At 35.1% G+C, this 25432-nt stretch overlaps 1 protein-coding gene across 10 annotated transcripts in view; it reads right to left on the bottom strand.

The window, feature by feature from the left end:
• Window positions 1–708: 708 nt before the first annotated feature.
• ZEB1 (zinc finger E-box binding homeobox 1) overlaps window positions 709–25432 on the bottom strand; it is an 86236-nt gene continuing 61512 nt past the window's right edge. For 5 of the 10 annotated variants that reach the window (XM_034402612.3, XM_087892966.1, XM_087892971.1 and 2 more), the window contains exons 3-9: window positions 23354–23416; window positions 20238–20396; window positions 15587–15789; window positions 10125–10230; window positions 7381–9164; window positions 4485–4665; window positions 709–3174 (exon numbers count right to left, since the gene is read on the bottom strand). In XM_034402612.3, the coding sequence (XP_034258503.2) occupies window positions 2615–3174; window positions 4485–4665; window positions 7381–9164; window positions 10125–10230; window positions 15587–15789; window positions 20238–20396; window positions 23354–23416 (3056 nt within the window). In that variant the 3' untranslated portion in view covers window positions 709–2614. Of the gene's footprint in view, window positions 3175–4484; window positions 4666–7380; window positions 9165–10124; window positions 10231–15586; window positions 15790–18172; window positions 18373–20237; window positions 20397–23353; window positions 23417–25432 lie in introns of those variants that run through there. The other 5 variants (XM_087892968.1, XM_087892967.1, XM_034402613.2 and 2 more) reach the window with 2 other exon arrangements.

Here is a 25432-nt window from a genome sequence, read left to right as displayed (position 1 = left end):
CTGATAGGACAAGCCATTTTGTATATAAACATGGACCAAACCCCATTCCCTTCTAGTATTGAAAAGGTTAGCTAGTTGGGTAATGAAACATCTGCAAGAAATCATCCAAATTCAGAGCGCATCAGGGATCCCATAATATACATTTTTGGAGGCTGCAGAATTCCCTGTAACATAAGTTCCATCTCTGCAGCATCTACGGAATTGCTTTTTACTATTTCAAAATATGAGCAATCCATAGCTGCATGCTCTATTAGGACAGTTTTGTTATTCTAGGGTGGCAAAAATCAGGATGACTAGTAGCAAATTCTCTAACTAATAAAATGTTTTAAAAGGAATAAGCGGTAGCTCAAAAAAACTTATGTCTTTTAATACTACTTTTAAATAAGATAAGATACCACCATATTCCTTTTAATTTATAGCAATATGCACACACACTATATTTCCTCTGGTATAAACTAGTTTGGCTGATTATGCACTTGATTACTTTTGTGGAATTCAATGAAAATGTTCTCATTAGGAAGAAAACCTGATGCTTTTTTCTTAGGACATCTTCTCCATACCCATGGTAGCCCCTAAGTCAGGCAGGAGAGTAGTTTGAGAGCAGTAAAGGGGAAAGGAATTTAGTGATTATTGTTTGGATAAAACCTCAGTGATATCCCATAGAAATTATCAAAGGATAAATTTCATTACCACAATAATGACAGTAAATCAGGCTTATTGATGCTTTTTATTGTGAGATGGGGAGTCTGGTAAAAAACTAGAAAATGACCATGATATAACAAGGAACTTAAAAAAATGAAGCTTCAGATTTGTAACTCACATATATGAATACAGGAACAAATTGGCACAGAAATGTTAAACGTTGTTCCCACACTGTTTAGAAGATTACTCTAGTTCGGTTTCCTTAAAGAAATGAGTGTTTTATGGTAAGGTTAATAAAACTGCAGAGCATCATGCTATTTAGTCATACAGTGAATTTCAAAATTTAAGAGCTTTATAGTAAAAACTGGGAAAAGATGAAATGAATTGATTGCAATTGTAAATTGATACATTCCCATTTTAATTCTCCTCTTCTACAGTCCAAGGCAAGTATAAATGTTAACGTAACACTGTTAAATCAATCTCAATGCAAGAGAACCAATTGCCTCTCTACTTTAAATCTTATCAACTTTCCAAATTTTCATACTAAAATATATTATTGTATTAATACAAACTACTGTATTATACACTACTGTGTAATAAATAAAGAAATATAAAAATAAGACACATAAATATAAAAGTTTTCTAAACCTAAAAGGTACATATGTCAGTAAGAAGGGTATTAATACTGCCAGATTTGAAAAGATACAGTACAAAATGTTGCACAGATCTAAAACTAAAAGAAAGAAAATAATACTGATAGGTTAATCAGCTAACATTGTCAATAAATGGGGTCCAGAATAACTAACATTTGGAAACATATGAGCCCAATAATATATCATGTATTTGTCTGAAATAAAGTGAGCCAATATAATAGATTAGAAATTTCCCTTCATAATTATTGTAGAGAAATTCTCCAGATAAGTAATGAAAAAGCAACAACTAAGAGTGAAGAATTACTTTATGAAATGTACCAGTGCTTTTACTTCTCTGATGGCTGGGGTTTTTTGTCCCATGATTTAGTTTACTGAAATTTAATACAAATCAACAAATGCTAGTTATTGTAGGCCACACATTGGAGAAAGGCTGGTCAAAGCCTTTAAAAATACTGAGAAATGGCACTTACAGCACACAGGGTCTTGCATAAGGCCAAAAGAGATTCAAAGCTTCATGTCATATCCTTCATATTTTTTACTACACACTCCAGACACAATTACAAACACTGATTTTGACAACTTGGCTGTCCTCACCAGTATTAACACTGTTAGTCCCTGCAATCAGAAACCCACCACAATCTTTCTCTTCAAACTATATTTTCAACCACATGAGTAAACTTCAGTCCTTCTATCAGCTGCTCCCTTAAGGCTAACAATACACTTTAAATGAGAACATGTTCTACTAACAACATCTAAATGTTATAAACTGCTACCTTCTAAGCTGAATTTACAAAGGTAGTCAAACACTGTTTGGAACTGTGTCATATCTTTCTGCTTAAGGGAAGTCTGTAGTGCAGAAATTCTCACATTTTAAACATATAATAAAATACTGAAGCGGAATTAGCAGAATTATTTCACTGATAGAAAAAAAAAGGAACATAAAATATCTCCCAATTGTACAATCAAAATATTAAACAAAAAAGAATACTGATGGTAACAAATTGATGTCCAACACATACCGAATGTTTCCTGTAACATGTTAACCTATTTGCTTCCAGAGTCATCGTCTTCTTCCAATCTGTTTCGGGTCACAAACTTGTTTCTAAATTTGAAAACTGTGAAAAATTACGAGATTTGAGATTCAGGCACACCTGGATATATATATTTTTTTATATTTTCTGTTTTTTAAATTTTTGTTACACAGTAGTGAACAGGAATCACAGTGCACAGACTACTGTGCTTCCATAAAAAGCATGTAGAGTATAGAACAACTTTCATTACTAATTGAGATTTTTTTTCTGTGTACAAAATCTCATCAGTTAAACTTTACTTGTTGCTGCCTCTGACATTAGCTCCTCTTTTAATATAACTTCTGGCTTAATACTGTTTCCTTCATCTACGGCTTCTTCGTCCTTCATGCTTTCTTCAGTTATTTCTTCCTCTTCCTCCTCCTCCTCTTCTTCTTCTTCCTCTTCTTCTTCTTCCTCCTCTTGTAATTTTCCACATTCTTTTTCTTTTTCCTTCATCTCTTTATCTTCATCTTCTTCCTCTTTTTCACTGTCTTCCTCCTCTCTTGTGATGCTTTCTCTCTCATCAAAGTCAAGCTGTGAGGGAGAAGCGCCTGCCCCTGCATTCTCATTCCCCAGGTGCTCCTGTGTGACTCCTTCTAGTTCTGTGCTGTCACGTTCCTCAGCTTCCCTTTTACAATAGGAGTAGCGATGATTCATGTGCTGAGAGTAAGACCCCGAGTGAGAAAAGCGTTTGCCACATTTGTCACATTGATAGGGCTTCTCTCCAGAGTGCAGTCGCATATGTTCAATTAAATGATGCTTATGTTTAAATGCCTTTTTGCAGATTCCGCACTCATGAGGTCTTTTACCTGAAAAATAAAAATGAAATCATTTCCCTGGAGTATATTTTGCTTGAATGTGGACTTACTCATTGCACCTACTGCTGAATTTTTTTAAGGGAATCTCAAACAAAAAATTAGTTCATGAGAAGTTAAAAGTAGGGTACCGTTCTCAACAACCATTACAAGAGGCCCCTTCCTGATTTCTCTTCGCAAACATCAGGAGAGAGTGAGAATTGTTGGATTTGTTCTTATATAATGTAAGTAGGAGTTGGTGATTTGTAATTCTATCATAATATCATAGATATCACACTGAGATTTGCAGACTCTTAAGTTTTCCAAAAGTTCTAAATAAGGATCTGTGATGGTGCATATGTTATATAAACAGATATATAATTCCTAAGGAAAAAAGTATGGGTTTTTAAAGTGGAAAATTAATGGCATTTTATGGCATCTTAGTAGGGAGATGGAGATAATAATAATGATGGAAAATACTAGTTCATAAAATTAAACAACTGTTAGCAAGTTATTGACTGTTTTCAGACAAGTCTACAGATTAGTTAAGGATTCCATGTCTTTTAAAAATATGAATAGCTGACAAATAACCTTTTATAATTAATATTGGCATAAACTTCATCCTCATGTTGCCCTTCTCAGTCTGGTTTTCATATAGTTTTAAAATTTTAATGTGCATAGTTTTAATATTTTAATTATTTTTCAATTTGTCTTTTTATTTATCTCTAAGCTGCACAGAGTTACCTGATAGGGGAAATGGGTGGCATAAAAATGTAATTAAATAAATACATAAATAAACTAATTATTGGGAACTAATGATAAAAGCTATGTTAATATCTAATATGAAACTGGAAATTACACTACATCTTTTATTTCTGTGCAGGATTCAAACATAGAGTTGTGCCATGAGCTGTCTTTTACAAAAGGAAGTTTATGTTAGTGATAACTTATTTTTTCACTTTTTTTTGGTTTCTTCTGACATATTTAGCTCATTTTCCTAATCCTTTCCTTGCTCTAGATGTGAATAGGTCAGACGTATGAGCTACAAATGTGGATATCCCAATCACATCTCAATTATCTACAACAGCTCAAGAGTTACTTCCTCAGTTTTAGCCTCCTTATAGGAGAAAGTATTTGCAATATTCTATCTCTAAAGTAGAATTTAAATTAATGAATTAGTTACAACTTGTTCCATTTTTCAAAAATGTTTCAGACTAGCAAGGAAAATGTCCTTGGAATCCTCTGACTCTATGATCAGTACCAATGTGTATTTGGTAAAGTCCCGGAATTAAAAATTGTGGTAATTTCATTTTGTGTTCACATACCTGTATGTTCATACTTATGCCTTAAAAGTGAGCTACTCTTCTGGAATATTTTGTCACATAAATCACATGCATACATTCCATTTTCTGATTTTCTCATCTTTTTCTTCGGTGGTGTAGAATCAGAATCGTTTTGATCATCTACATTTGATATTCCTTCTGAGCTAGTGTCTTGTCTTTCATCCTAAAAAAATCAAGGGACAGAATTCTTAATCTGTTGAAATATAATTTTGGTAATAGGCTATACAATAAAAATGTTAATTAATACAGAATTAACATTTACTGCACTTTGGTAATTCATTTAATCTCAACTATGACATAACCATAAATACTGTTCTGTTAGTAGCTGGAAGGCCATGAATATATGCCTCTTAGACTAAGAGATATTTATGTTCAATACTAGACAGACTGTTGGTTAATCTAGGGAATGCTAGTGTAAAATAAAGGTTTTGTAAGAAAAAAAAATATGTAGAGTGAAAAATGTTGAAGACAGTTTTATTAGTATCTTGTAAACAGTCATAATATTTATGCTATAAAGATCACTAGAATGACAGGTAGCCCTCATTTAGTAATTCCCTTTTAAACAACTATTCACAAATACCATGGTGATAAATGATAATAATTCCCCCCATATGTGTAATATGTGTAATTATGTTCAAATTTGTGTCCGACAATGCATACCAGAGTAAGAGTAATGCTAGTGCTGCTGCACAATAGAACTTTATCTAAATGAGATGGTTTAGATATGGTTTATCTAAACCAAATATCTTTGTAGCCTTCCATCACATGGTTTGCTTAGCTACCATCAGTGGCAGGATTCAAATAATTTAACAACTGGTTCTCTGCCCTAATGACCAGCTGGGTAGGCGTGGCTCGGTGGTCATGTGACCGTGTGGGCGTGGCCAACTCAACGTCACTTATGTCGATGGCGCTTAGCTGTTACAATGTAATAAGGGTTAACCAGAGAGGCAGTTTCTGTAAGCAGAGCAATAAAAATTAGGCTAGAAACAACACCCGAATGTTTCCTTTCTGCCTTCCTTACAGGATTAGCCCTGTAAAGTGGGAAAAAACAAAATAAGATTTCTTCCCCACAACCAGTTCTCTGTTTACATTTAGATTTGTATCAATTACATAATTATACTTGCACTAGGTCTGGATGGGTGGAAAATCTGAGTAATTTTGCTCTGACATTAAGAATTTCCCAATCAGTAGAACGTGAAATATAAAGTCATTAGGAATGTTTCATATGTATACATGAAGAACAAAAGACAACAGCTCCATGTATACAGAAAAGGCCATGAGTTTGTAAGATTACTAATAACATCACTCCACATCAAACCATTATATCTCTTTTTGCCTTTTAGCAAAACAAGAGTGTTCCAGGGTGGCTTCTGTACAGACTATATCTGCTTTGTTTTTATACAGCAGAACAGATTAGGAGAAACAGGTGGACCCAAATTTCCATTGACCTGAGGTAGCAAGTCAATTTAGTTCTCAGCATTTGAAAGGCCACGGATTTCTCACTAGGTTATAGAGATTTCATGTAAGCAGCAGCTTAACGGTTCCCATAAGTCAGTCTAAAAGGAGGCGGGGGGAGGGACAGGGAAGGCATATTAATGGAGACTTCACCAACTTACTCCATATTGGGATGTCTAGGGCACATTTTACCAGGGGTGAAATGCTACCAATTTGGACCGGTTCTGGTGAACTGGTAGTAAAAAATGCTACTGTTCGGGCGAACGGGTATTTCTGACGATCAACTGGGTGACGATCAGCTGCGACGTAAGATTTATATTAGCTAGAATCATTGGATTTCCTGCTTTCTAGCTAAATTAAATCATGTGGCACAGCGGATTCCCCCCCTCCCCTGTTCTACTTACCTTTGCAGACTTGGAAGGCTTCAAAAAGTTCCTTTTTAAGTGCTGCACGGGCGCGCCTCAGGTGCACATGCGCGTGAAGCGCGCACTCGGTAGCAGACTCACAGAACCTGTAGCAGACTTCAGAGGATTTCACCCCTGCATCTTACCAATCATCTTGCCACATCGCATTTAACACAATTACATTTGCTGCTCCCTACATTTGATTTAATTCAGCCTTACTGACATTTTTTATCTAATTGGTAAGACAAGAAGACAACGTTGTGGATAAAATCAGAATGCTATACCTACTGTGAAAACTTCAGGAATACTTTTAATGTTCAGTAATGAGGTGTGCTGAAAACTATTAAAGGGAAATATATGATGCATATAACAACTGAAGCAGAGAACAACAAAGTGGGAGATGAAGAACAGTATTCTAGGTAGACAGAAAAAGCAACTAAAGGATTATTGCAGTTTCCAAAAGATGGTAATATACTGCAACTATTTTCAATCATTTGTTCCAATAGGAACAATAAGCAATACTTTTAATAAATATCCATCTTCAAAAATATTTGACATAGTATTAACTTGTCCATCGCTTTCATAGATTCAAAAACAATAGCATGCATCTTCAAAATATATAGAAATATATTATAATGTAAAAATGAATGCTAGACATGTGTATTACACTATTAAACATCACAGTTTAGCCAGGTTTATAGAGAAAACCTAAACAATGGCAGCATCACTCACAAAGTTTTGATTTGAGCTGTTAACTCTTGGTTGTAGGCTATGTGATACAATTAAACATCCAGGAAGTGATATGAAAGATCCTTGTTTATACAGTATTCAGCATAAAGTACTTACACAAGAAGTAAAAAAAAATGTTTTGAACTCTATCAGCCACATATGATTACTCAAAGTAGCATATAATATTAGCAAAACTAAGTTTACATTTTCCATATGATGTCTGGTATTTTTTTGATAACATTGCTAATAAGATAAAATATTCAGATATAAATGAGTATAAATTTAGGTACCTGATTTCCGCTGGCCTGCATCTGTTTTGGTGTTTCTTGAACTGTAGGGTTAACTGTGGTTGAATAAGTATAAGCTACCTGTGGGATAAGAATGGTTTGCTTATTGGCAGCAAGAGCTCTTAAGCATGGAACGCTGTTCTGGTCAGCAATGGCAACAAGTGTAGGTAGCTGGGCAGTAACTGTAGGGATAGTAATATTAATGGGATTGGCACTTGGTGGGATTACATTTACAACTGGTTCAGAGTCTGTAATACTGCTGTCTTTTTGTGGTTCTTTTTTTGCACAAGTTAAATTCAGAGGTTCTTCCTGAACAGAATATGCACTGTTCTGGTAAACACTAGTGGATCGTTCCAATGATTCTCCATGTTGCTTTGGTAATGAAAGGTCAAGAGGTTCTATTTGTGGCTCTTCCTGGGCACTCTCGTTAAGGTACAAGAAACCCTGTGCATTTCTAGATGAAGAGAGGTTAAGGGGTGACGGGGATGGTGTGTTATGCTGCGAGCCATTATGAGCTGATCCTGTTGATATAGTCTGTGGTTTATTGGTTTTAGGAGGAATTAGAATTTTAAACAGGTTGTCCTGGTGTTCATTTTCAGCTGTAGGTCCAACATGGTCATCATAATCGTCAGGTTCAGGGGAAGACTGGCCAGATATTGGTAGAGTAATCCGGCCAGCTTGCATTTTTTTAAACCACTTTTTTACAACATTCAATGGCAAACTGACTGAATCAGCAATTTTGGAGAGCTCATCTAAGCTTGGTTGTGCATTTAACGCATGATAGGCTTTAAGGAGGGATAAAAGGTTTTTTAAAGGAGGGTTACCAGGAGGTGGGTTAACCTCCCGTGCTTCTGATAAAGCAGAGGATTCAGGTTTTTCAACTTCTGCGCCACTGAGCTGAGGTGGCTGAGTGGAATTTTTGTTATCATAGTGCTTTGATTCTTGAAGTGCATTAGGTTTCTCTGGACAGTCATCATGAAAAAGGCAAGTGCTATCATTGGTTTCTCTTTCAAAACTTTTTTCTTTTTCAGACTTCACTCTGAGATCTTCTGGTAGTTTCTCTGTTTTGCAGTTGTTATTTGGGGCAGAGTTTTCTTTTTTTAGATTCTGTGGTATAACCTGAAGAGGGCTAGGTTGCTCCAAACTGTAATTAATAATAATTTTGGTTGTCCCATCTTGATCAACCAAAGGAAGACTGATAGCTGAAATAACGGAATGTCCAGCTTGTTGTAAGGGTGCAGTGTTGATTGTTTCTTGTTCTTTGGATGTAAGATTGGTATGACTATTCTCCAATACTTGCCTTATCACATTACCATCAACTGCAACTTTAAGTACATTTTGAATGTCACTTAAGTTGATGCTTATTGGAGATACCAGACCAACAGTTGGCAAAACAACAGCTTGCACCACGCCCTGAGTAGAACTGGTTGCCTGCAATTGGCTACCACCACTAAATACCCCATTTTGCAAAGGGGCTGAACAGTTGATTCCTGATGCAACCACTATAGGTTTGAATTCATAATCCACAGGTTCAGTTTTAATTTGGTTTACAGGGAGCTGTTCTTGTAAGGGCTTATTTTCTATCTTTTGTCGTACTTGTGGTCTTGCTGGGCTACCCGGGGATGCAGAAAGAGAAGGAGAAGAGCACTGAGATGTCTTGATCCCTGATCGTGCTCGGCCATTCACAGGCACCATTCCAATACATTTCTTACTGCTTATATGGGAGCTGTAGGAACCAGAATGGGAAAAACGTTTCTTGCAGTTTGGGCATTCATATGGCTTCTCTCCTGGATACATACATATATAAAAAAGAAACATAATAATGTAGAAATGTTACTTAGAGTTATAGGATGGATTTACAAAATCAATACTTAAAATAGTTCTACGAATAAAAGATGCATTCCAGATGAGGAAAGAAGCCTCTAATCTCCGATACCTATATAGCAACACCTTCAGATTTCCAAATATAGAATTAACATAGGTTGATTGATATGTTATTCAAACTTTGTAGTGGACACAACACAACTCCTACCCTCTAAAATGAATAGTATTTACACATTCACAGTTTGCCTTCTACTGATAATAAAAATATTCCCAATTTTTCTGAAAAGGATCCCTGTTTCTTGCGTTTATACAATATGTACTTTGCATAAAATGCTTTCAAAAACAACAATTTATTCACTAGCCTTTTGCACATCAGTAGTTCAACTGAACCACTAATATAGTATGGTATACAGTACATGTGTCAAAACATTTTAAATGGTAATATCTAAGACAAATGAATGATACAAAGAAGGCATAGTGCTCATTCTGTGCTGGAGGCAAAGAACTCATTGGAAGGAAAATTATGTCAAAGCATTTTACATCATATAAATGCTTATACATGGAGTAATTCTAATCATTTGGACAAGAAAGTAAACAAACTGGTGTATATGAAATTTCTGTGAATTAATATAACTCTTCATGAAGCAGATTAGAATGGAAATATAAACAGGCCCATGCATAGACAATATATTTTGATTCAATTCAATTGTTAAATGTAAAAGCAATAAGAGCTTAACCCATCAAGTGATAAGATTAAACTACTTCAATATTATTTGAACTAACTGCCTATTTAATTTTATTTATACAATTTTATTCTATTTTAACTATTCACTGAAAAATCATATTCAAAACTGACAAAATTTATGCTATGGCACAAAAGTTAAAAATATGTACAGTGACAAACAAAATACCAGGATATTTACCACTGTGGATTCTTAAGTGTTCCTTTAAGTGATGTTTATATTTGAAAGCTTTTCCACATTCAGTGCACTTGAATTTTCGATTACCACTAGATTGTGTCACATGTCTCTGTAAGACAAAATATGAAAATTATTAGAAGACTAAACAAGAATAATGAAGTTTGCATGTGTGAGAAATCTCTTATGTATAATAAAATACAGTGAATTTTAACAGAGTTAAAAAATCATTAGATGATTGAGGATATTGCTTGTGAACAAAGGACAACAAGGAAAGCCGGCGAGCCATATTAGATAAACAAGCCACAAAAATCAGTTTATCCTCTATCTGAATTTCAGGCAGAGATGGTTTTTCCATTTTACATGGCTAGGAAATTCCGTAAGGCATTCTGTTATTTATAAAGAATCTGAATAAAGAAACATTATAAATATTATAGAAACATTATTTTTAATTATTGGAATTGATTTTTCTATTTATATGCTTCTTATTCTTACTCTTGGCCTTGAATTCCTTTATGCATCCACATCATCCGCCTGTTCTAGAGAAGATGGTCCAGTCACAAATATACTCAGTCACAAATTATTCTCCAAATAAATGCACATAAAACTTATTTCAAAAGTTAGCACAATTCAAAATGTAATAATCAGTATTCTCAAACAACATTAAAAGGACTTATAATTTTATAGTTACTATAATTACTGTAATTTTTAAAAAGAACTTTTTTTGGAATGTATATAATATAGGTTTTTGTGACCTTCCTGTCTTCTGCAGGAAATGGGAGAATCACATAGAAAAAGTTAAACAAAAACCTATTACATAAAGTAGATTACATAAATGAGGCTAAACTTTCCCTTATGTCATGAATGCCGAAAAAGACTTGTAGGCAGTAGAAATCAGAAACAAACCTGCAGAGAGGGAATCTAGTGGTTTGGTGTCTTGCTAGTTCTCCCAGGAGTTGCTAAACCCTCCTCCTAAAACATGCTGCCCCTCCCTTCCCACAGCTTGTGGGGCAAGTTGACTAGAGAGGTTGCCATCAGCTACTTCACTTGAGAAAAGTCCTCTCTGCCACTGATTTACCAGGAGATTAAATGGCAATGCCTTAGCCAGATCCAGAATCTGGACTTCTATCTCATTAAGAATTGAAATCTGTGGTACATCACAGCAACACTGAACCATTTTTTTTAAAAAAAGGAAAAAGAAAGAACTACTTTCTCAAGAGGATGATCTTAGTCCTCCATTCAGAAGCTGCTCCATTAAACCAGGATTTCTCAAAAAACACAATGCATGTGAGAACAACTCTACCTAGATTGCAGTTCTTGAAATAAAACAGATTCTATAGTGCAAATTATTGTATTTTTTGCTCCATAAGTTGCACTGGGCCATAAGACACACCTAGGTTAGAGGAGGAAAACAAGCAAAAAAATTTGGAGCAGCAGTGTAGTGAGGGCAGGATGCGGAGGCTGAGAGGACCACAGATAGGTGTCCTCTCATGTGCCAGCTCTGCCTATTGACTCCTGCACTGCAGAAAAGAGACAGAAGAGGCAGGCAATGACAAAGAAAGAAGTGGGGTTCAGCATTGTAAAAGGACTCCGCCGCTGCAGCCTGGCTGCTATTCACCAAAGAATCACAAAGGACTTTTTTTTTGGGGGGGGGGGAAGTGTGTCTTATGGAGCGAAAAATATGGTAGTTTTAAAAATCTTAACTTACTCCCTCAATTCACTAGATATGTATATTGGTAATAATATTACTAAATCTTTCATGGTTTGACATTTCTGGATTGTCTGACTTAAGTTCTACATAACTCTTACCCTGTTCTAGACATTCTGGGGTACAGATCAACATGATGTACAGTATTAGAAAGTGTACTAGGGTGTATAGATTAATAAACATCTCTTCAAAAATTAGTAACAGTTGATTGATTACAGCTATTGAGCAAGAGCCTTCCTAATTTTTCTTCCATAGAATATCTAAAATGATTTCTCAGCAGATGTTGACAGGTAACGCTGAAAATAATTCTACCATTAATATTCAGTTTTAGACTGAATTTATTATGTCCTCCATATTCATATGTGTACTGACTGATTCATATCAATATAAATATTGATATTAAACATACTTTTTATTATCATGTGAAAATGTAATTATCTTATGCTTCAAGACATTTCTTTAATTATATATTGGACTAAATTCATTGTATTCTAAGAATTATTTCATAAACCATCTTGATTCTTAGTGTCTGAAGAAAATAACAACAACCATGCATCAAGTGGCTTTCCAGCTCAATAGTTCATCATTATTTGAATCAATAAACTTAGCATTTCTCCAAATTCAAAGATCCCCAGGGATCGGATAGGCATTTTATGGTCTGGTTGTATTTAGAATGAAGGACTGCATGAAATTCTGTCTATGCATTGGATGCAGTTTTATTTTCCAGTGTATGGCAATTAATTACATTCCAACTGCAGGATATATTAAAAAAAATCTATTTGCAGAACAAAAGAAAGTAATGGAGTACTACATAAATAAATGCTGTTCAGTTCATGTCAGTATTCAGAAACAGATTGTGTTCATAAAGGAGAATAATATGTATAAATATGTGTGGGTTACAGTAATTACTCTTATTTTGCAGATAAATTTAGTTAATCTAGTTAATATTTTGTAGAAGTTAAAATTGATATGACAAGTTAACTTATTAGTTATTCTCTTGAATGAAACTTGTCAATCCATCTGATGATTTCAAGCTATGGATCATATTTTGAATAACTCTACATGTGAAGCTGGGCATTTGCTTCTACCAGTCCTGGCTAGGATTTGTATACAAATCTGGACAAATGGGGCCAGAGGCTAGTGGCAAGGATATAGTAAAGTAGAAGAAGAAGCAGTGAAATGGAACCAGGAACACAGAGGCTTTGAAGATTGGTGGTAAATTGGGAAAGAAATGAAGAAGGTATGTTGGATCAGTGATTGCTGTCATTTTGAGGGCGAGGCTGAAATTTGGAAGGCAAGGCAGGGTTCAGGTATTCAAGAGGAGGCTGTGGTAGAATGAATAAGAACACTGAAGCTTGGAATTTAGGAAAAAATGAAGAAAGTATGTGGTTAGAGCAGGAAAGGCAGATAGATGGAGGAATGTGGAAGAAAGTTTTGCAGACTGTAGGAAGTAGTATAGGAAGAGTAGGGTGTAGGATTCATTGGATTAAATGGGGCAGTGTAAGTATAAAAGTGTAGTGAGGGGGACAGTAATGAAGGAGAAACAAGGTTAGAGATAAATACATACAAATGTGGTTTTTGGAAGTGACTTTATCTTGGACTATAATTGGATGGTGGGAAGGTGAGCAAAGTTAGAGCCTAACTATTTGGCCAGACAGATACTGGTTAGTGGCTATAGGCACCCTGTGGTCCAAAAGGCTCCCAATGAGAGTTTTGATGACTGCATATGGTATAGTGAAGCCTCAGGAGATCTGCCTGGGCTATTGCCTTGGACCAGATCCGAGTCACGCAGTGGCTTTATTCTGTACCCTCAGTAAGTTTCAGCTACTCTAGATCAGGGGTGTCAAACTGGCGGCCTGTGGGCTGGATGTGTCACGTGCAGACCATGCCCAGCCCAGTTCCACAAAGGGGAAAAATGTCACAATACATCACATGATGGCAACGTGACGCTGTGAGTTTTACACCTGTGCTCTAGATGGACCAGGAACCCTGAAATTATTTTTATTGAGATTGGTTATCAATAACCAATTGGTTATAACACACTATAGCACACTTAATTTTTATCATATGATCTCTATGGCTGAGAGCAAGTCAAGGATTCCAAATTAACAATGACTATCATAGGTGCCTTGATAAAGACGGGCATACCAATGTCTTAGATCTGGTCCATTTATAGACCATAATTCCCCTTGAACTCTGAACTAATCTATACAGCCAGCAAGCCAATTGAAAGTGTCAATGAAGTAGAGACAAGTCACTAAATCATCAGCCACTTTGCTATTTTCTTGCCCTTTCCTTACCTATCCCACACCAGTATGGAGGAAGCTATGCCTTGTGCACATATTGCATTTTAGACATGCTCTGTTAACGTATCATTATAGCAATAATATTCAATGTTATCCAGATTATATAAATTTAGGCACACTGATATCTGTTCAACATGTTTATTAAAATAGTCATATTTTAAGAGGCAAAGCCTCTTTAGGGGACATTTCTCTTCTAAAAGCTAATAGTTCGGAACAATTATGAAATACATGCAGATCATTGGACTTCTGTAACAAGACATCTGAACTTCTATGCTCATAATTGCAAGAAATATTACAGGCCAGTATAATCTAATTATTCTTCATCTTGCAGTTTTCAGTGTATGAAGTAAATTTATCATTTTGGCTTTACAGAATGTAAACTTCTAACTGAAAAATAAAATTCATCAATACTTAAAATGGAACATGAAATAATTGTTCCAAAATATTTCATCAATAAGTAAATACAAAATGTAATATTTAAAGTTATGGGAAGTGCCAAAATACCTGGTTTTATGCTAGAGATATATTCCCTGAAAACTTGCACGAAGAGAATTATTCAAATAAAGCAAGCCACTGATTCAATGGAAAAAAGGAACTTTTGGAACATAATGTAATATAATGTCAAATTTTAAAATCTAATTGCTTTGACAAATGTGCTCATACATTTTTAGAATCTTATTCTGAAACACTACATTATTCAAACATGCTTTCTTCCTTGTTTCATGTCCTATTATATGAACAGTGACAGCATTTTCTCCATATTTTCTACAGCTGGATTTACAGTATTATTATAGCAGACAAAGAAGTAGAAGGTACCCCAGCACTACAAAATTTAGCATTCTTTGTAATATTGCACATATTAAGAACATTCCCAAGTTAACAATTATTCTAGCGCTGAGAATCCTTTACTAGTCTCAGTACAACATAATATGCCCATTATTTGTTTCTACTGTTAGGAGGTCTTTTTCCTTTTGGATAAGAAGATTGGACAAGATCTTAATGGTCATTTTAGTTCCATTGTAGCAGTCATAACTAGAAGTAAGTAGAGGATAGATAAAAGAACACGGGGGAATGAGGACAGAAAGAGGTTTTGGTGAAAACTGTTCAAACAGTTTTGACCGCAAGAAATACTGGAATGTTTCCAGATCTCTAATACAAATTGATTAAGCTGGGATAACTCACATCATAGTGACTTTTTTTTTTTTTTTGCATAAAGCAAATCTTGGATGAAAATGATCAATCACAGAATACAGATTCATAGAAAGCAAGGGGAATACAAAGCTTGGAAGCTGAAAATGTTAGCATAACACTGACTGAAAAACCTGTGCATGAAACATAAAATAGTGCAAGAAAAAACATTTGTGCACAAAGTCAGATTCAAATTCAAACAAAATGAAATCCATCTAAAGCAATTACTAATATGGAACAGAATGATCATGGAATTCATTACTCACTTGATCTCTTCCTGATTTATGTGATGTCATATGGCGTTCAAGTTGTGTTCTGTATGCAAATGTGTAACTGCATAAGGAGCAACTAAAGTTATCTTCATTTTTTTCATGGCGATATTTTATGTGTTCTTTCAGAGAGGTAAAGCGTTTATACCCTCTATCACAGTAAGGGCATGTGAGTAGCTGCGAAAATGCATCGGGTGTGCCTGAATGAGAATAACAAAGTATTATTTTGTTGATCATTATTACAGTCACTCTATTTCAGAATTGGCTTTTCATTTTCATCAGTTCACCTCTAGTCAGGACCAAGTGGTGGTAAAACGTATCTATCTATGCTGCACAGATATATTCAAGTTTCCTGTCATTTAACTCAGTTTAAAAGCATAAAATAATCTTTTGCAGATCAAATAGCAAAATTAGAGATAGTCTATGTCTGCAGGAGTGATGACAGCTGAATAACTACCTGTTCCTGATCAACTTCTTATACCATTGTCTACTCTGTATTTTTTCTCTAACAGCTGAACAGATTGATTTGAACTACTGTCACCCAAGCTGTTGTGAAAAAAACCATAGGGATACCTTATTGAACAATTGTGGTGGCACAGTGGTTAGAATGCAGTATTGCAGGCTAATTCTGCTCACTGCCAGCAGTTTGAGTCTCACTGGCTCAAGGTTGACTTAGCTTTCTGTCCTTCTAAGGTCGGTAAAATGAGGACCCAGATTGTTGGGAGCAATATGTTGATTCTGTAAACCACTTAGAGTGTGCTGTAAAAGCACTATGAATCAGTATATAAGTTTAAGTGCTATTGGTATTATTACCAATGATCAAAATTGACTTAACATGTTACTTAGCAAGATACACTTGGGGCAAAACTCCTGCCTGATAGATCCTGGTGATGAACTCACTCTGGTTCCTGCTCCAATGCTTGGATAGGCAGATGTTTTTCTGAATGGCTAATAAGGCGTTTAAATGCCAGGGCAACAAAACTAAAGAACCAAATCACATACTTTTCCTGTTAGGACATTCTACAGTGATTTAGAATCAAAGCTATGGAACAGGAGAGATTTCAGTTGTGGGGAACACAAATGTCATGCCTATATAATTTTCTGCTGAATGGATGAATAGTATTTAACTCAATAGTGGGAAAAGATACTAGGTTAAGAAATACATTAAGAAAAAAATTATTTTGAAAAGTTTTATCTACATAAACTATAGCAATAGCACTTAGACTTATATACTACTTCACAGTGCTTTACAGCATATTGCCCCCAACAATCTGGGTCCTCATTTAACTCATCTCGGAAGGATGGAAGGCTGAGTCAACTTTGAGTCGGTAAGATCCGAAGTGCCAATCTGCAGGCAGCTGGCAGAGATAGCCTACATACTGCATTCTAACCCCTACACCACCACTGCTCTACAAGTAGGTTTCAAGTAATTTACCACAGGTAGTTCTTATTTAATGGCGACTTTTTCAGCGACTGTTTGAAGTTACAATGCTGAATGAGTGCCATCTATGTCTGGTCTCTGAAGTTCAGCTCATGTAGTCATAAGATTGTGATCCAGATGTTTGGAAACTAACTAACGCTTATGATGGTCGCAGCGCCCCACTCGCATGATCGTCAGTCAATGGGAACTGGCAGGGAAGATTGCAAGTGATCTGATAAGTTGCTTGCATTCTTCCCTATCCTTGCCCTGATGTACTTGTGAAGTGCCTTGAGGGTCCCCCATGCATCCTCCCGTGTTTGGCAATAGACACCTACCTCTTAGCTTGCTTGCAAACGGCCTGGTACTTAACAACAACAATTCTTGCTCTAATGATGGCGATGAGGAGTGCTGGAATTGATTGTTACTAAGTATTGTAGTCATTATATGTTTTATGATCATATCACTTAGCAACATTGCAGTCTCAATTACCATCATTAAACTATCTGTGTTGCTCTTATATAATGTTTCTTTATGTAATGTTACTTTCATAATATCTCATGACAATTAATTACTATTTCATTATGACATCCATACAAGTGCTGAATTTTTAGTGAAATGTACTACTGCAACAAATCATTAATTTTAACAATATCCAAAATATAGTAGATGCAGCATTTGACAAGGGCTATGCCTATAATCTTTTAAGAGCCAAAAGATGTGACATTGAAATGCCTAATAATCTCTCTTCTTAAAGTAACCAAGGGAAATAGGGGCCTAATTTTCACCAAAATATTGGCATTGATAGACAGTGTTTTCAAAGCTAATTTCTCAAATTAAAATATCTATCAAATCTGCAATTTATTATTCAGTGGAGTGTAAAGCAGTTTCATTGGAGCAAATCAGTTAAGCAGTTGGTGCAAGCAAAGAGCTAAGCACTGAAGCGACTTAAAGAGACAAAAACATCTGAAAAGTTATGATTATTAATTTTCTACATTATACTTGATTTAGCCCAAAGTTGGATATTAAACAAGAAGAAAATGGGAATGGAATGGGCAGAAATAGAGTGTTCTAGTAAACATGGTGGGTTTTCCCCCCCATTTCTTCTTCGGTCAAACTTGATTCTTGCTTTTCAGAAAAGATCTTTTTCTTTTCCAGATACTTACCAGATCATTTCCATCTGATTTTACTCTATCCAATTTTCACTAACTGAATTCCTCATCAATTCTTTCACCAGTGTTTTTTGTTTAAGGAAAAGTTTGAGTCCTCTGGGGATTCTATGACTTCAATATTTTAGGCATGAGTAAAGTATGTTTTTTCCCCAAAGCTAGCTGCCTTTTTTTTTTTTGCTTTTCTGGAATGAGCACTGTAATAGAAACAGTATATATATATATTTGAAACATGTGTGTTTTATTTTTATTTATTTATTTTGTCAAGCATGTATTAGATAACAGATATAAGTATAAACATGATTATGAATACATGAAATGGATACGAATAAATGGGGACAGTAGGACAGGGACGGTAGGCACGTTGGTGCACTTATGCATGCCCCTTACAGACCTCTTAGGAATGGGGTGAGGTCAACAGTAGACAGTCTAAGGTTAAAGTTTTTGGGGTTTGGGAAAGAAACCACAGAGTCAGGTAGTGCATTCCAGGCATTGACCACTCTCTTGCTGAAGTCGTATTTGCAATCGAGTTTGGAACGGTTTACCTTAAGTTTGTATCTATTGTGTGCTTGTGTATTGTTGTGGTTGAATCTGAAGTGGTCATTGACAGGTAGGACACTGATCCAGATAATTTTATGTACTACGCTTAGGTCAGACTGAAAGCAGCGTAGTTCTAAGTTGTCTATGCCCAAAATTTCAAGCCTGGTAGCATAGGGTATCTTGTTGAGAGCAGAGGAGTGGAGGACTCTTCGTGTGAAATACCTCTGGACTCACTCAATTGTATTAATGTCCGATAGGCAGTGTGGATTCCAGGCAGATGAGCTATATTCGAGAATTGCTCTAGCAAATGTTTTGTATGCTCTAGTTAGCAGTACAATATTACCAGAAAAGAAGCTATGGAAGATTAGGTTAACAACTGTTAATGTCTTTTTGGCAATGTTGTTACAGTGGACTCTGGCACTTAGATCATTACAGATGAGTACTCCAAGATCCTTGACAGAGTGAGGGTCGTCTACGAGGTCGTATCCACCCAGCTTGTATTTTGTGTTCTGATTTTTTTTGCCAATGTGTAAGACAGAGCATTTGTTGGTTGAGATTTGAAGTTGCCAATTGTTTGACCATTCTGATACATAGTCAAGGTATTTTTGAAATGTAGTAGCATTGTCGGTCGTGTTGAATAGTTTTACATCATCAGCGAAGAGAATGCAGTTGCTTATAATATGATTGCAAAAGTCATTTATGTAAAGTATAAAGAGTGTTGATCCTAAAATGCTGCCTTGGGTAACACTGCTGTTAACAAGTGCAGTATTTGATCAGGTGCTCCCTATTTTGACCACTTGTTGCCTGTTTGACAGGAACGCAGCTATCCAATTATTCAAGGGTCCAGAAATGTCATAAGATTTTAGTTTTAGAAGTAGTTTGTCGTGTACCACTGAATCAAAGGCTTCACAGAAGGCAATGTAAATTGCGTCTATTGCTTTGCCCTGATTGAGTTGTGTAGTCCATATGTTTTTGCAGTGTAGGAGTTGCAGATTACAGGACAAACTTTTCATGAAACCAAATTGTTAGAGAGTAGGTTGCTTGTCTCTAAGTGGAGGGTAATGGATTGATTTATGATTGATTCCATGACTCTCTGTGTGTGTGTGCATATAGAGGGGAATTTGATTCAAGTCTGTGTATGTTAATTTATTTTCACTTATTTATGTATTATTTTACAGAAACTTCTTTTCTGTACGGTGTTGATTCTTGCTGGAATTGAAAACATGACCTCAAAGGATTGCTTGTTAGATATTATAGAGATGCAATGCTCTCACAGATGGGTTATATAGCTTTAAATCAGTTCTTTTTTCAATTTGGCAACTTTAAAATGTGTGGCATGCTGGCTTGTGTGGGAATTTTGGGAGGTTGAGGTCCAGACATTTTAAAATGGCTAAGTTTGAAAAACACTGCTTTAGATGCAACTTATTCAGTTCTTGCTTCTAATTTCCATCATTTTAGAAATTACAGCCTTGCTTCTAATTACACAATTTGAAAAAATTACATAAAGCCAATCAGGGCTTACCATTTTCATCCTGACCACTAGCCTCAGGTGTACCTTGGTGTTGTTCTTCCTCAGGTGCTTCAGGGTAAATAACTGCTGTATCTTCTTGTTGCAAAAATTCTTCAACATTCGGGTCATGATTTTGTTCATTTTCTGCATCAGAATCACATTCATCTTTTACTAGAAACGAGGATTGATAATTTCCTGTAATTATTTGTATTATGTCTTTATAAACTGAGTGCTCAAGATCAGGGGCGGGTTCCAAATCCCGTCGCTACTGGTTCGCTTGTGCGCGCTCACAGGGCACTTCTGCACATGCGCAGAAGCTTCCGGGAAGATGAGCGGAGCCTCCCACCGCTACTGGTTCACCCGATCCGGTGCAAACCGGTAGCAACCCACCACTGCTCAAGATGATCAATAAAAATTAAGGTAAAGAAACAACAAGAGTATTTAACATTAAACAAGGGTGGCTGTGTGTGTGTGTTAAAAAAGTCAAGATAGTGGCTGCAATAATGCAGTCAAAGTGCTGTCCCTTTTTAATTATACCCAACACATGTTAAAAAGGGAAGGGGCTTCACTTGCACGGTTGTGGCTGACATCTTGATTTTTTACCTCCATTGTGGATACCCGATAGTAAATATGATAGCTTTTTCCAACTTTGATATGTGTAAACACTGAGATGAAAATACAGAGGTTGATTCTGGTAACCAGTGTTAAAATTTCAGTATTTTACCAAGGTTTATTTTAACATGTTATAGTTGGATGTACATATCACTTCTATACTATCCCCATCATATTCTCTACTTACACCATTTTAAACTTTCCTTTGACATTTGAAATGTTTTAAGAACTACAGATGCAATAATATATGTAGAGCTCTGGATGAAGTTCCCCATTAAAAAAATCCTTTTATTTTTGGATAAATATGATCCTTTTACCCTAAATATCTTATATTTTGGAATTATTCCATAGTATTTAATAGCTCAGACAGTAGTTAGGTGAAATTCCAGATGAAAAGAGGGAAAAGTCTGAGTTTAAATTCTTATTTTAGCTTTATAAACAAGAACATGTCAAAAAGAATAGAAAAACACAAAATGACTCAGTAGCATAAAAAGAAAAAAGAAAAAAAGAAAAGAAAAAGGAGGGAAGATTGAAGAAATATCTTAGTTAATGTTGAAAACTAAGTAAAACTGATGCCAAACTGGGAAGGAAAATAATTGCTTTATCAATTATGTAAAAAAAGTATTATATTTTCATAAAAGTATGCTTCAATGACCAGTTTGCCTCACTCTGAATAGGGCTTTATTTGATAACATTATTATCATCCACCAAATTTAATTGGCTATGTCTAAGTTTTATCACATTTTCCAGCAATGTGATTTAAGTTGTTTTTTTTTAAAGTCAAAGTAGCACCTGGATGTAGTACATGGCTGAGGATATGATTAAAAAATGGAAATTGGTGAGAAATTATTTTAGGCTGTTCCAAAGTGTAGTATTTGTCTTCAAAATTTAAACAACATTCAGCAAGATCTGTATATTAGACATATATTATAGCATTCGCAATTTCATTTTGAAATGGAAGTTTCAGTATATTTCCATTTTTGAAACATTTATATTTGAATTAAACAGGGTTTCCCCTTTAAATTGCATTTCCAGAGGGTAGAATTATTTTTAAAAATCATTTATTTGGACACAGTGAAAATTGCAAAAGGTTCTAATAAAGTGGTTCATGAGTTGATTTGATAGAGAGGATTTTTGTTCTTGAAGGTATCAGTCAAGTGGGAAAGGAATTTCTAGAATATGGAAAATCGACCTTTCAAAAGGAAGGAAATTCTCTTGCCCCACCATGATCTCTAACTAGATACTAATTTCCATCTCCTCTATCTCTCTTCTCCTATAACTTGCTCCTTGTCACGTTCCTTCTTTTTCCAGACTGTTGGACAAACTTCGAAAAACAAACAAAACAAAGCCAAGAAAAGTAGAGTTGCACATCATCTTTTTTTCTAAAAAAAGCTTATAAGGTCCATTTGGAACTTTGAGTAATTCTTTGAAATAAAGGTGATGCCTCACTTGTACACACACACACACACACACACACACACACACACACACACACACACACACACACACGTATATATACCCTGTACATATACCCTGTTTCCCCCAAAATAAGACATCCCCTGATATCGGGCTTTTGAGCGCATGGCAATAAGGCCAAGCATTTATTTCAGGGTTCAAAAAAATATAAGACAGGGTCTTATTTACAGGGAAACATGGTATATGTACAAGTGAGGCATCACCAGTATCAAAGGGGATTTCTACAGGAACAATGTACTGTCTTTTTCTTGCCTCTATCCTGGATACAGGTATCCCTTGCTTATAGTAGCACAAACTAGGATCAAACTTTTAAATTTGCCACCTGAGAGTTTCTTTGATTTCCCCAAGATGTCATCTTTGTATATTAGATGTAATCTAAATTGACTTGAATATATTTTGTTGCTGTATAACTTTTAAATGCTATTTGTATTTTCTGTTTTATTGCCATATATTTTAAAAGAAGAAAGTTTGAAAGTTGCCAAAATAGTTTTGTTGCATTTGCCTCCTTATTTTCAGAAATGGCTATTGCAAATTTAAAATTAGTCTTAGTATCTGCCATTACATCTAGAGAAATTATGAAAGGCATTATGGTATCGTAATGCAAAATGTACGTTCATTTACACAGCATATCCTTTGTAAAACGTGTACAAATTTGCACGATGGTAAAATAATTTCTTTTTAATAATCTTAAAACAGAACCCAAATAAATTCTTTATCCATTGTTCTTCAAAGAATAACAGCCAAGAAATTGCAGAGGCACTGCAGTCAAGGGAAGTAGCTGTTGTGCATAATTTATCAGCAACACTTTTAAATTGCACTATTGGGAGCCTAATCTGGTCATTTTCAGTAACTGTATATCCATAGTTTAAAGCATTAAGTGCAGTGCATGTAGAAAGGTGCCAGACAGAAAAAAAAAGATTAGGAGGAGAAGATACAGGCATGGAAAATAAGTAATTTGCTTTTTCAAAAATGCATAGTTCTACTAACCTGAAGAATATTCTAAAAACTAAAAACAAAATTAAGGAATCTGATGACAATACCTGGACATCCAGATTCATCTATTTGAGCTTCAGGCCCCAGGACTTCCTTTGCTTCTTTTTTACCTGCAATATAATAGGATACAAATGAAGACCAATCATTTACTTAACTTATTTACTTGAAATCATCTGAGTCATGTATGAATAAATATTCATAATACTGTAATATGATATTGTTGCTTTTAATTGAATTTCTACAACCACATTTTAGAAAAATGATACACATATATATATATATTAGAATTCTTTTTTGGCCAAGTGTGATTGGACAAACAATGAATTTGTCTTTGGTGCATATGCTCAGTGTACATAAAAAGAAAAGATACATTCGTCAAGAATCATAAGGTACAACACTTAATGATAGTCATAGGGTACAAATAAGCAATCAAATCATACTAGGAAACAATCAATATAAATTGTAAGAATACAAGCAACAAAATTACAGTCATACAGTCATAGGTAGGAGGAGATGGATGATATATGTATCATTTTTCTGTATGTATGTATGTATGTATGTATGTATATATATATATATATATATATATATATATATATATATATATATATATATATATATATATATATATATATATATATATATATATATATATATATATATATATATATATATATATATATATATGATAGCCAATTAAAAAAGAGATGATTGAAAATGAGATCCTACACTAAAAAACGATTCACATGTTCCATTTGACAGGGGCCTTTTGGATCCTTAACTCTAAAAAGAAAAGCGTCTAAAAATATCCCTAGGATTGTAGGGAGGTCTAGACCTTGGAATTGCTGCTGCTTGACTTGAAAGGTTCCATCCAAAAAATTCAAAGCTTTTCTATAATAATCTTTATTTTAAATATACATATAAAAGCTAAGCTGAAGTAAATATTTGAACCTGATAAAGACTATTCAATTATTCTTTATTGTCAAAGCAAGTTTCTTATTTGGAAAACAAACTATCTACTACACATACACATGCTTCTACTAACTACTGCTTATAAATGGCATATAAGCAGCAGAAACAAATACCAGTACTGAAATATTATTTACAGAAAATCAAATTTTAAAAAGGTAACATCTGACTTTTTTACAGGAAGAGCTTGTTTATTACACATAAAGAAGCATTTGCTTCAGTTATATATAACACATCTGACATGTTACTGAGCTATAGTTATTTAAAACCGTATCTGAAATTAGTAATGGGAAGAAGGGTACTTTAGTATGAAGAGTTTTATTCTGTGAACATTTGCTTTATTCAGCAATTTTATGAAGAGTCCAATTCTCTTGCAGTAAGCTCATTCTTATATTTGTTCTAACTACACCCCCCTCAAAAAAAATCTAATAAGAATGGCATAGGACCCGGGTACCTTCGAGACCGTCTTCTGCCACCAATAGCCTCCCACCGACCAGTCCGCTCCCACAGAGAGGGTCTCCTCCGGGTGCCATCAGCCAAGTTATGTCGGCTGGCGACACCCAGGGGGAGGGCCTTCTCTGTGGGAGCTCCAGCCCTGTGGAATGAACTGCCCCCCGAAATACGAAAGATTTCCGACCTCCGGGTGTTTCGCTGCGCTCTGAAGACCCTGTTGTTCCGCCAGGCAGGGTTACTAACATAACGTTTTAAATTGGGGTATTTTAAATTTCTGGGATTTTAATTGGAGCCTAATTATTTAATGATTTTAAATTTTAAATTGTTGTCGTGTTTTTTGTGTTTTTAAATAGGCTGTACACCGCCCTGAGTCCTTCGGGAGAAGGGCGGTATAGAAATAAAATTATTATTATTATTATTATTATTAAGAAAGCAATAAGTAAAACAGGAGAAGCAGAGGAAAAGATATATACTGAGACAAAACGAGGGGGGTTCTCTCTGAGAAACGTAGATAACATATTAGGCACCCTTTCTTTGGTGCTTGTTGCTAATTTCCATTTGTTACTAATTTCCTTTCTGCAAAATAAGTCTTTTCCCCCAATATAAAGGCTTCCCTGAGCTAATAAACAGATAGAAAAAGTACTGCTTACTTTTGTATAGCTATTACTAGGATCAAGCTGAGGGCCACAATTTTCTTATTATTC

Source organism: Pantherophis guttatus, chromosome 4 (genome assembly GCF_059756535.1).
Source record: "Pantherophis guttatus breed Tessera chromosome 4, ASM5975653v1, whole genome shotgun sequence".
NCBI classification, from domain to species: domain Eukaryota; kingdom Metazoa; phylum Chordata; class Lepidosauria; order Squamata; family Colubridae; genus Pantherophis; species Pantherophis guttatus.
Note: the sequence above shows the minus strand (reverse complement) of the source record. Positions and strands in the feature narration are given on the sequence as shown.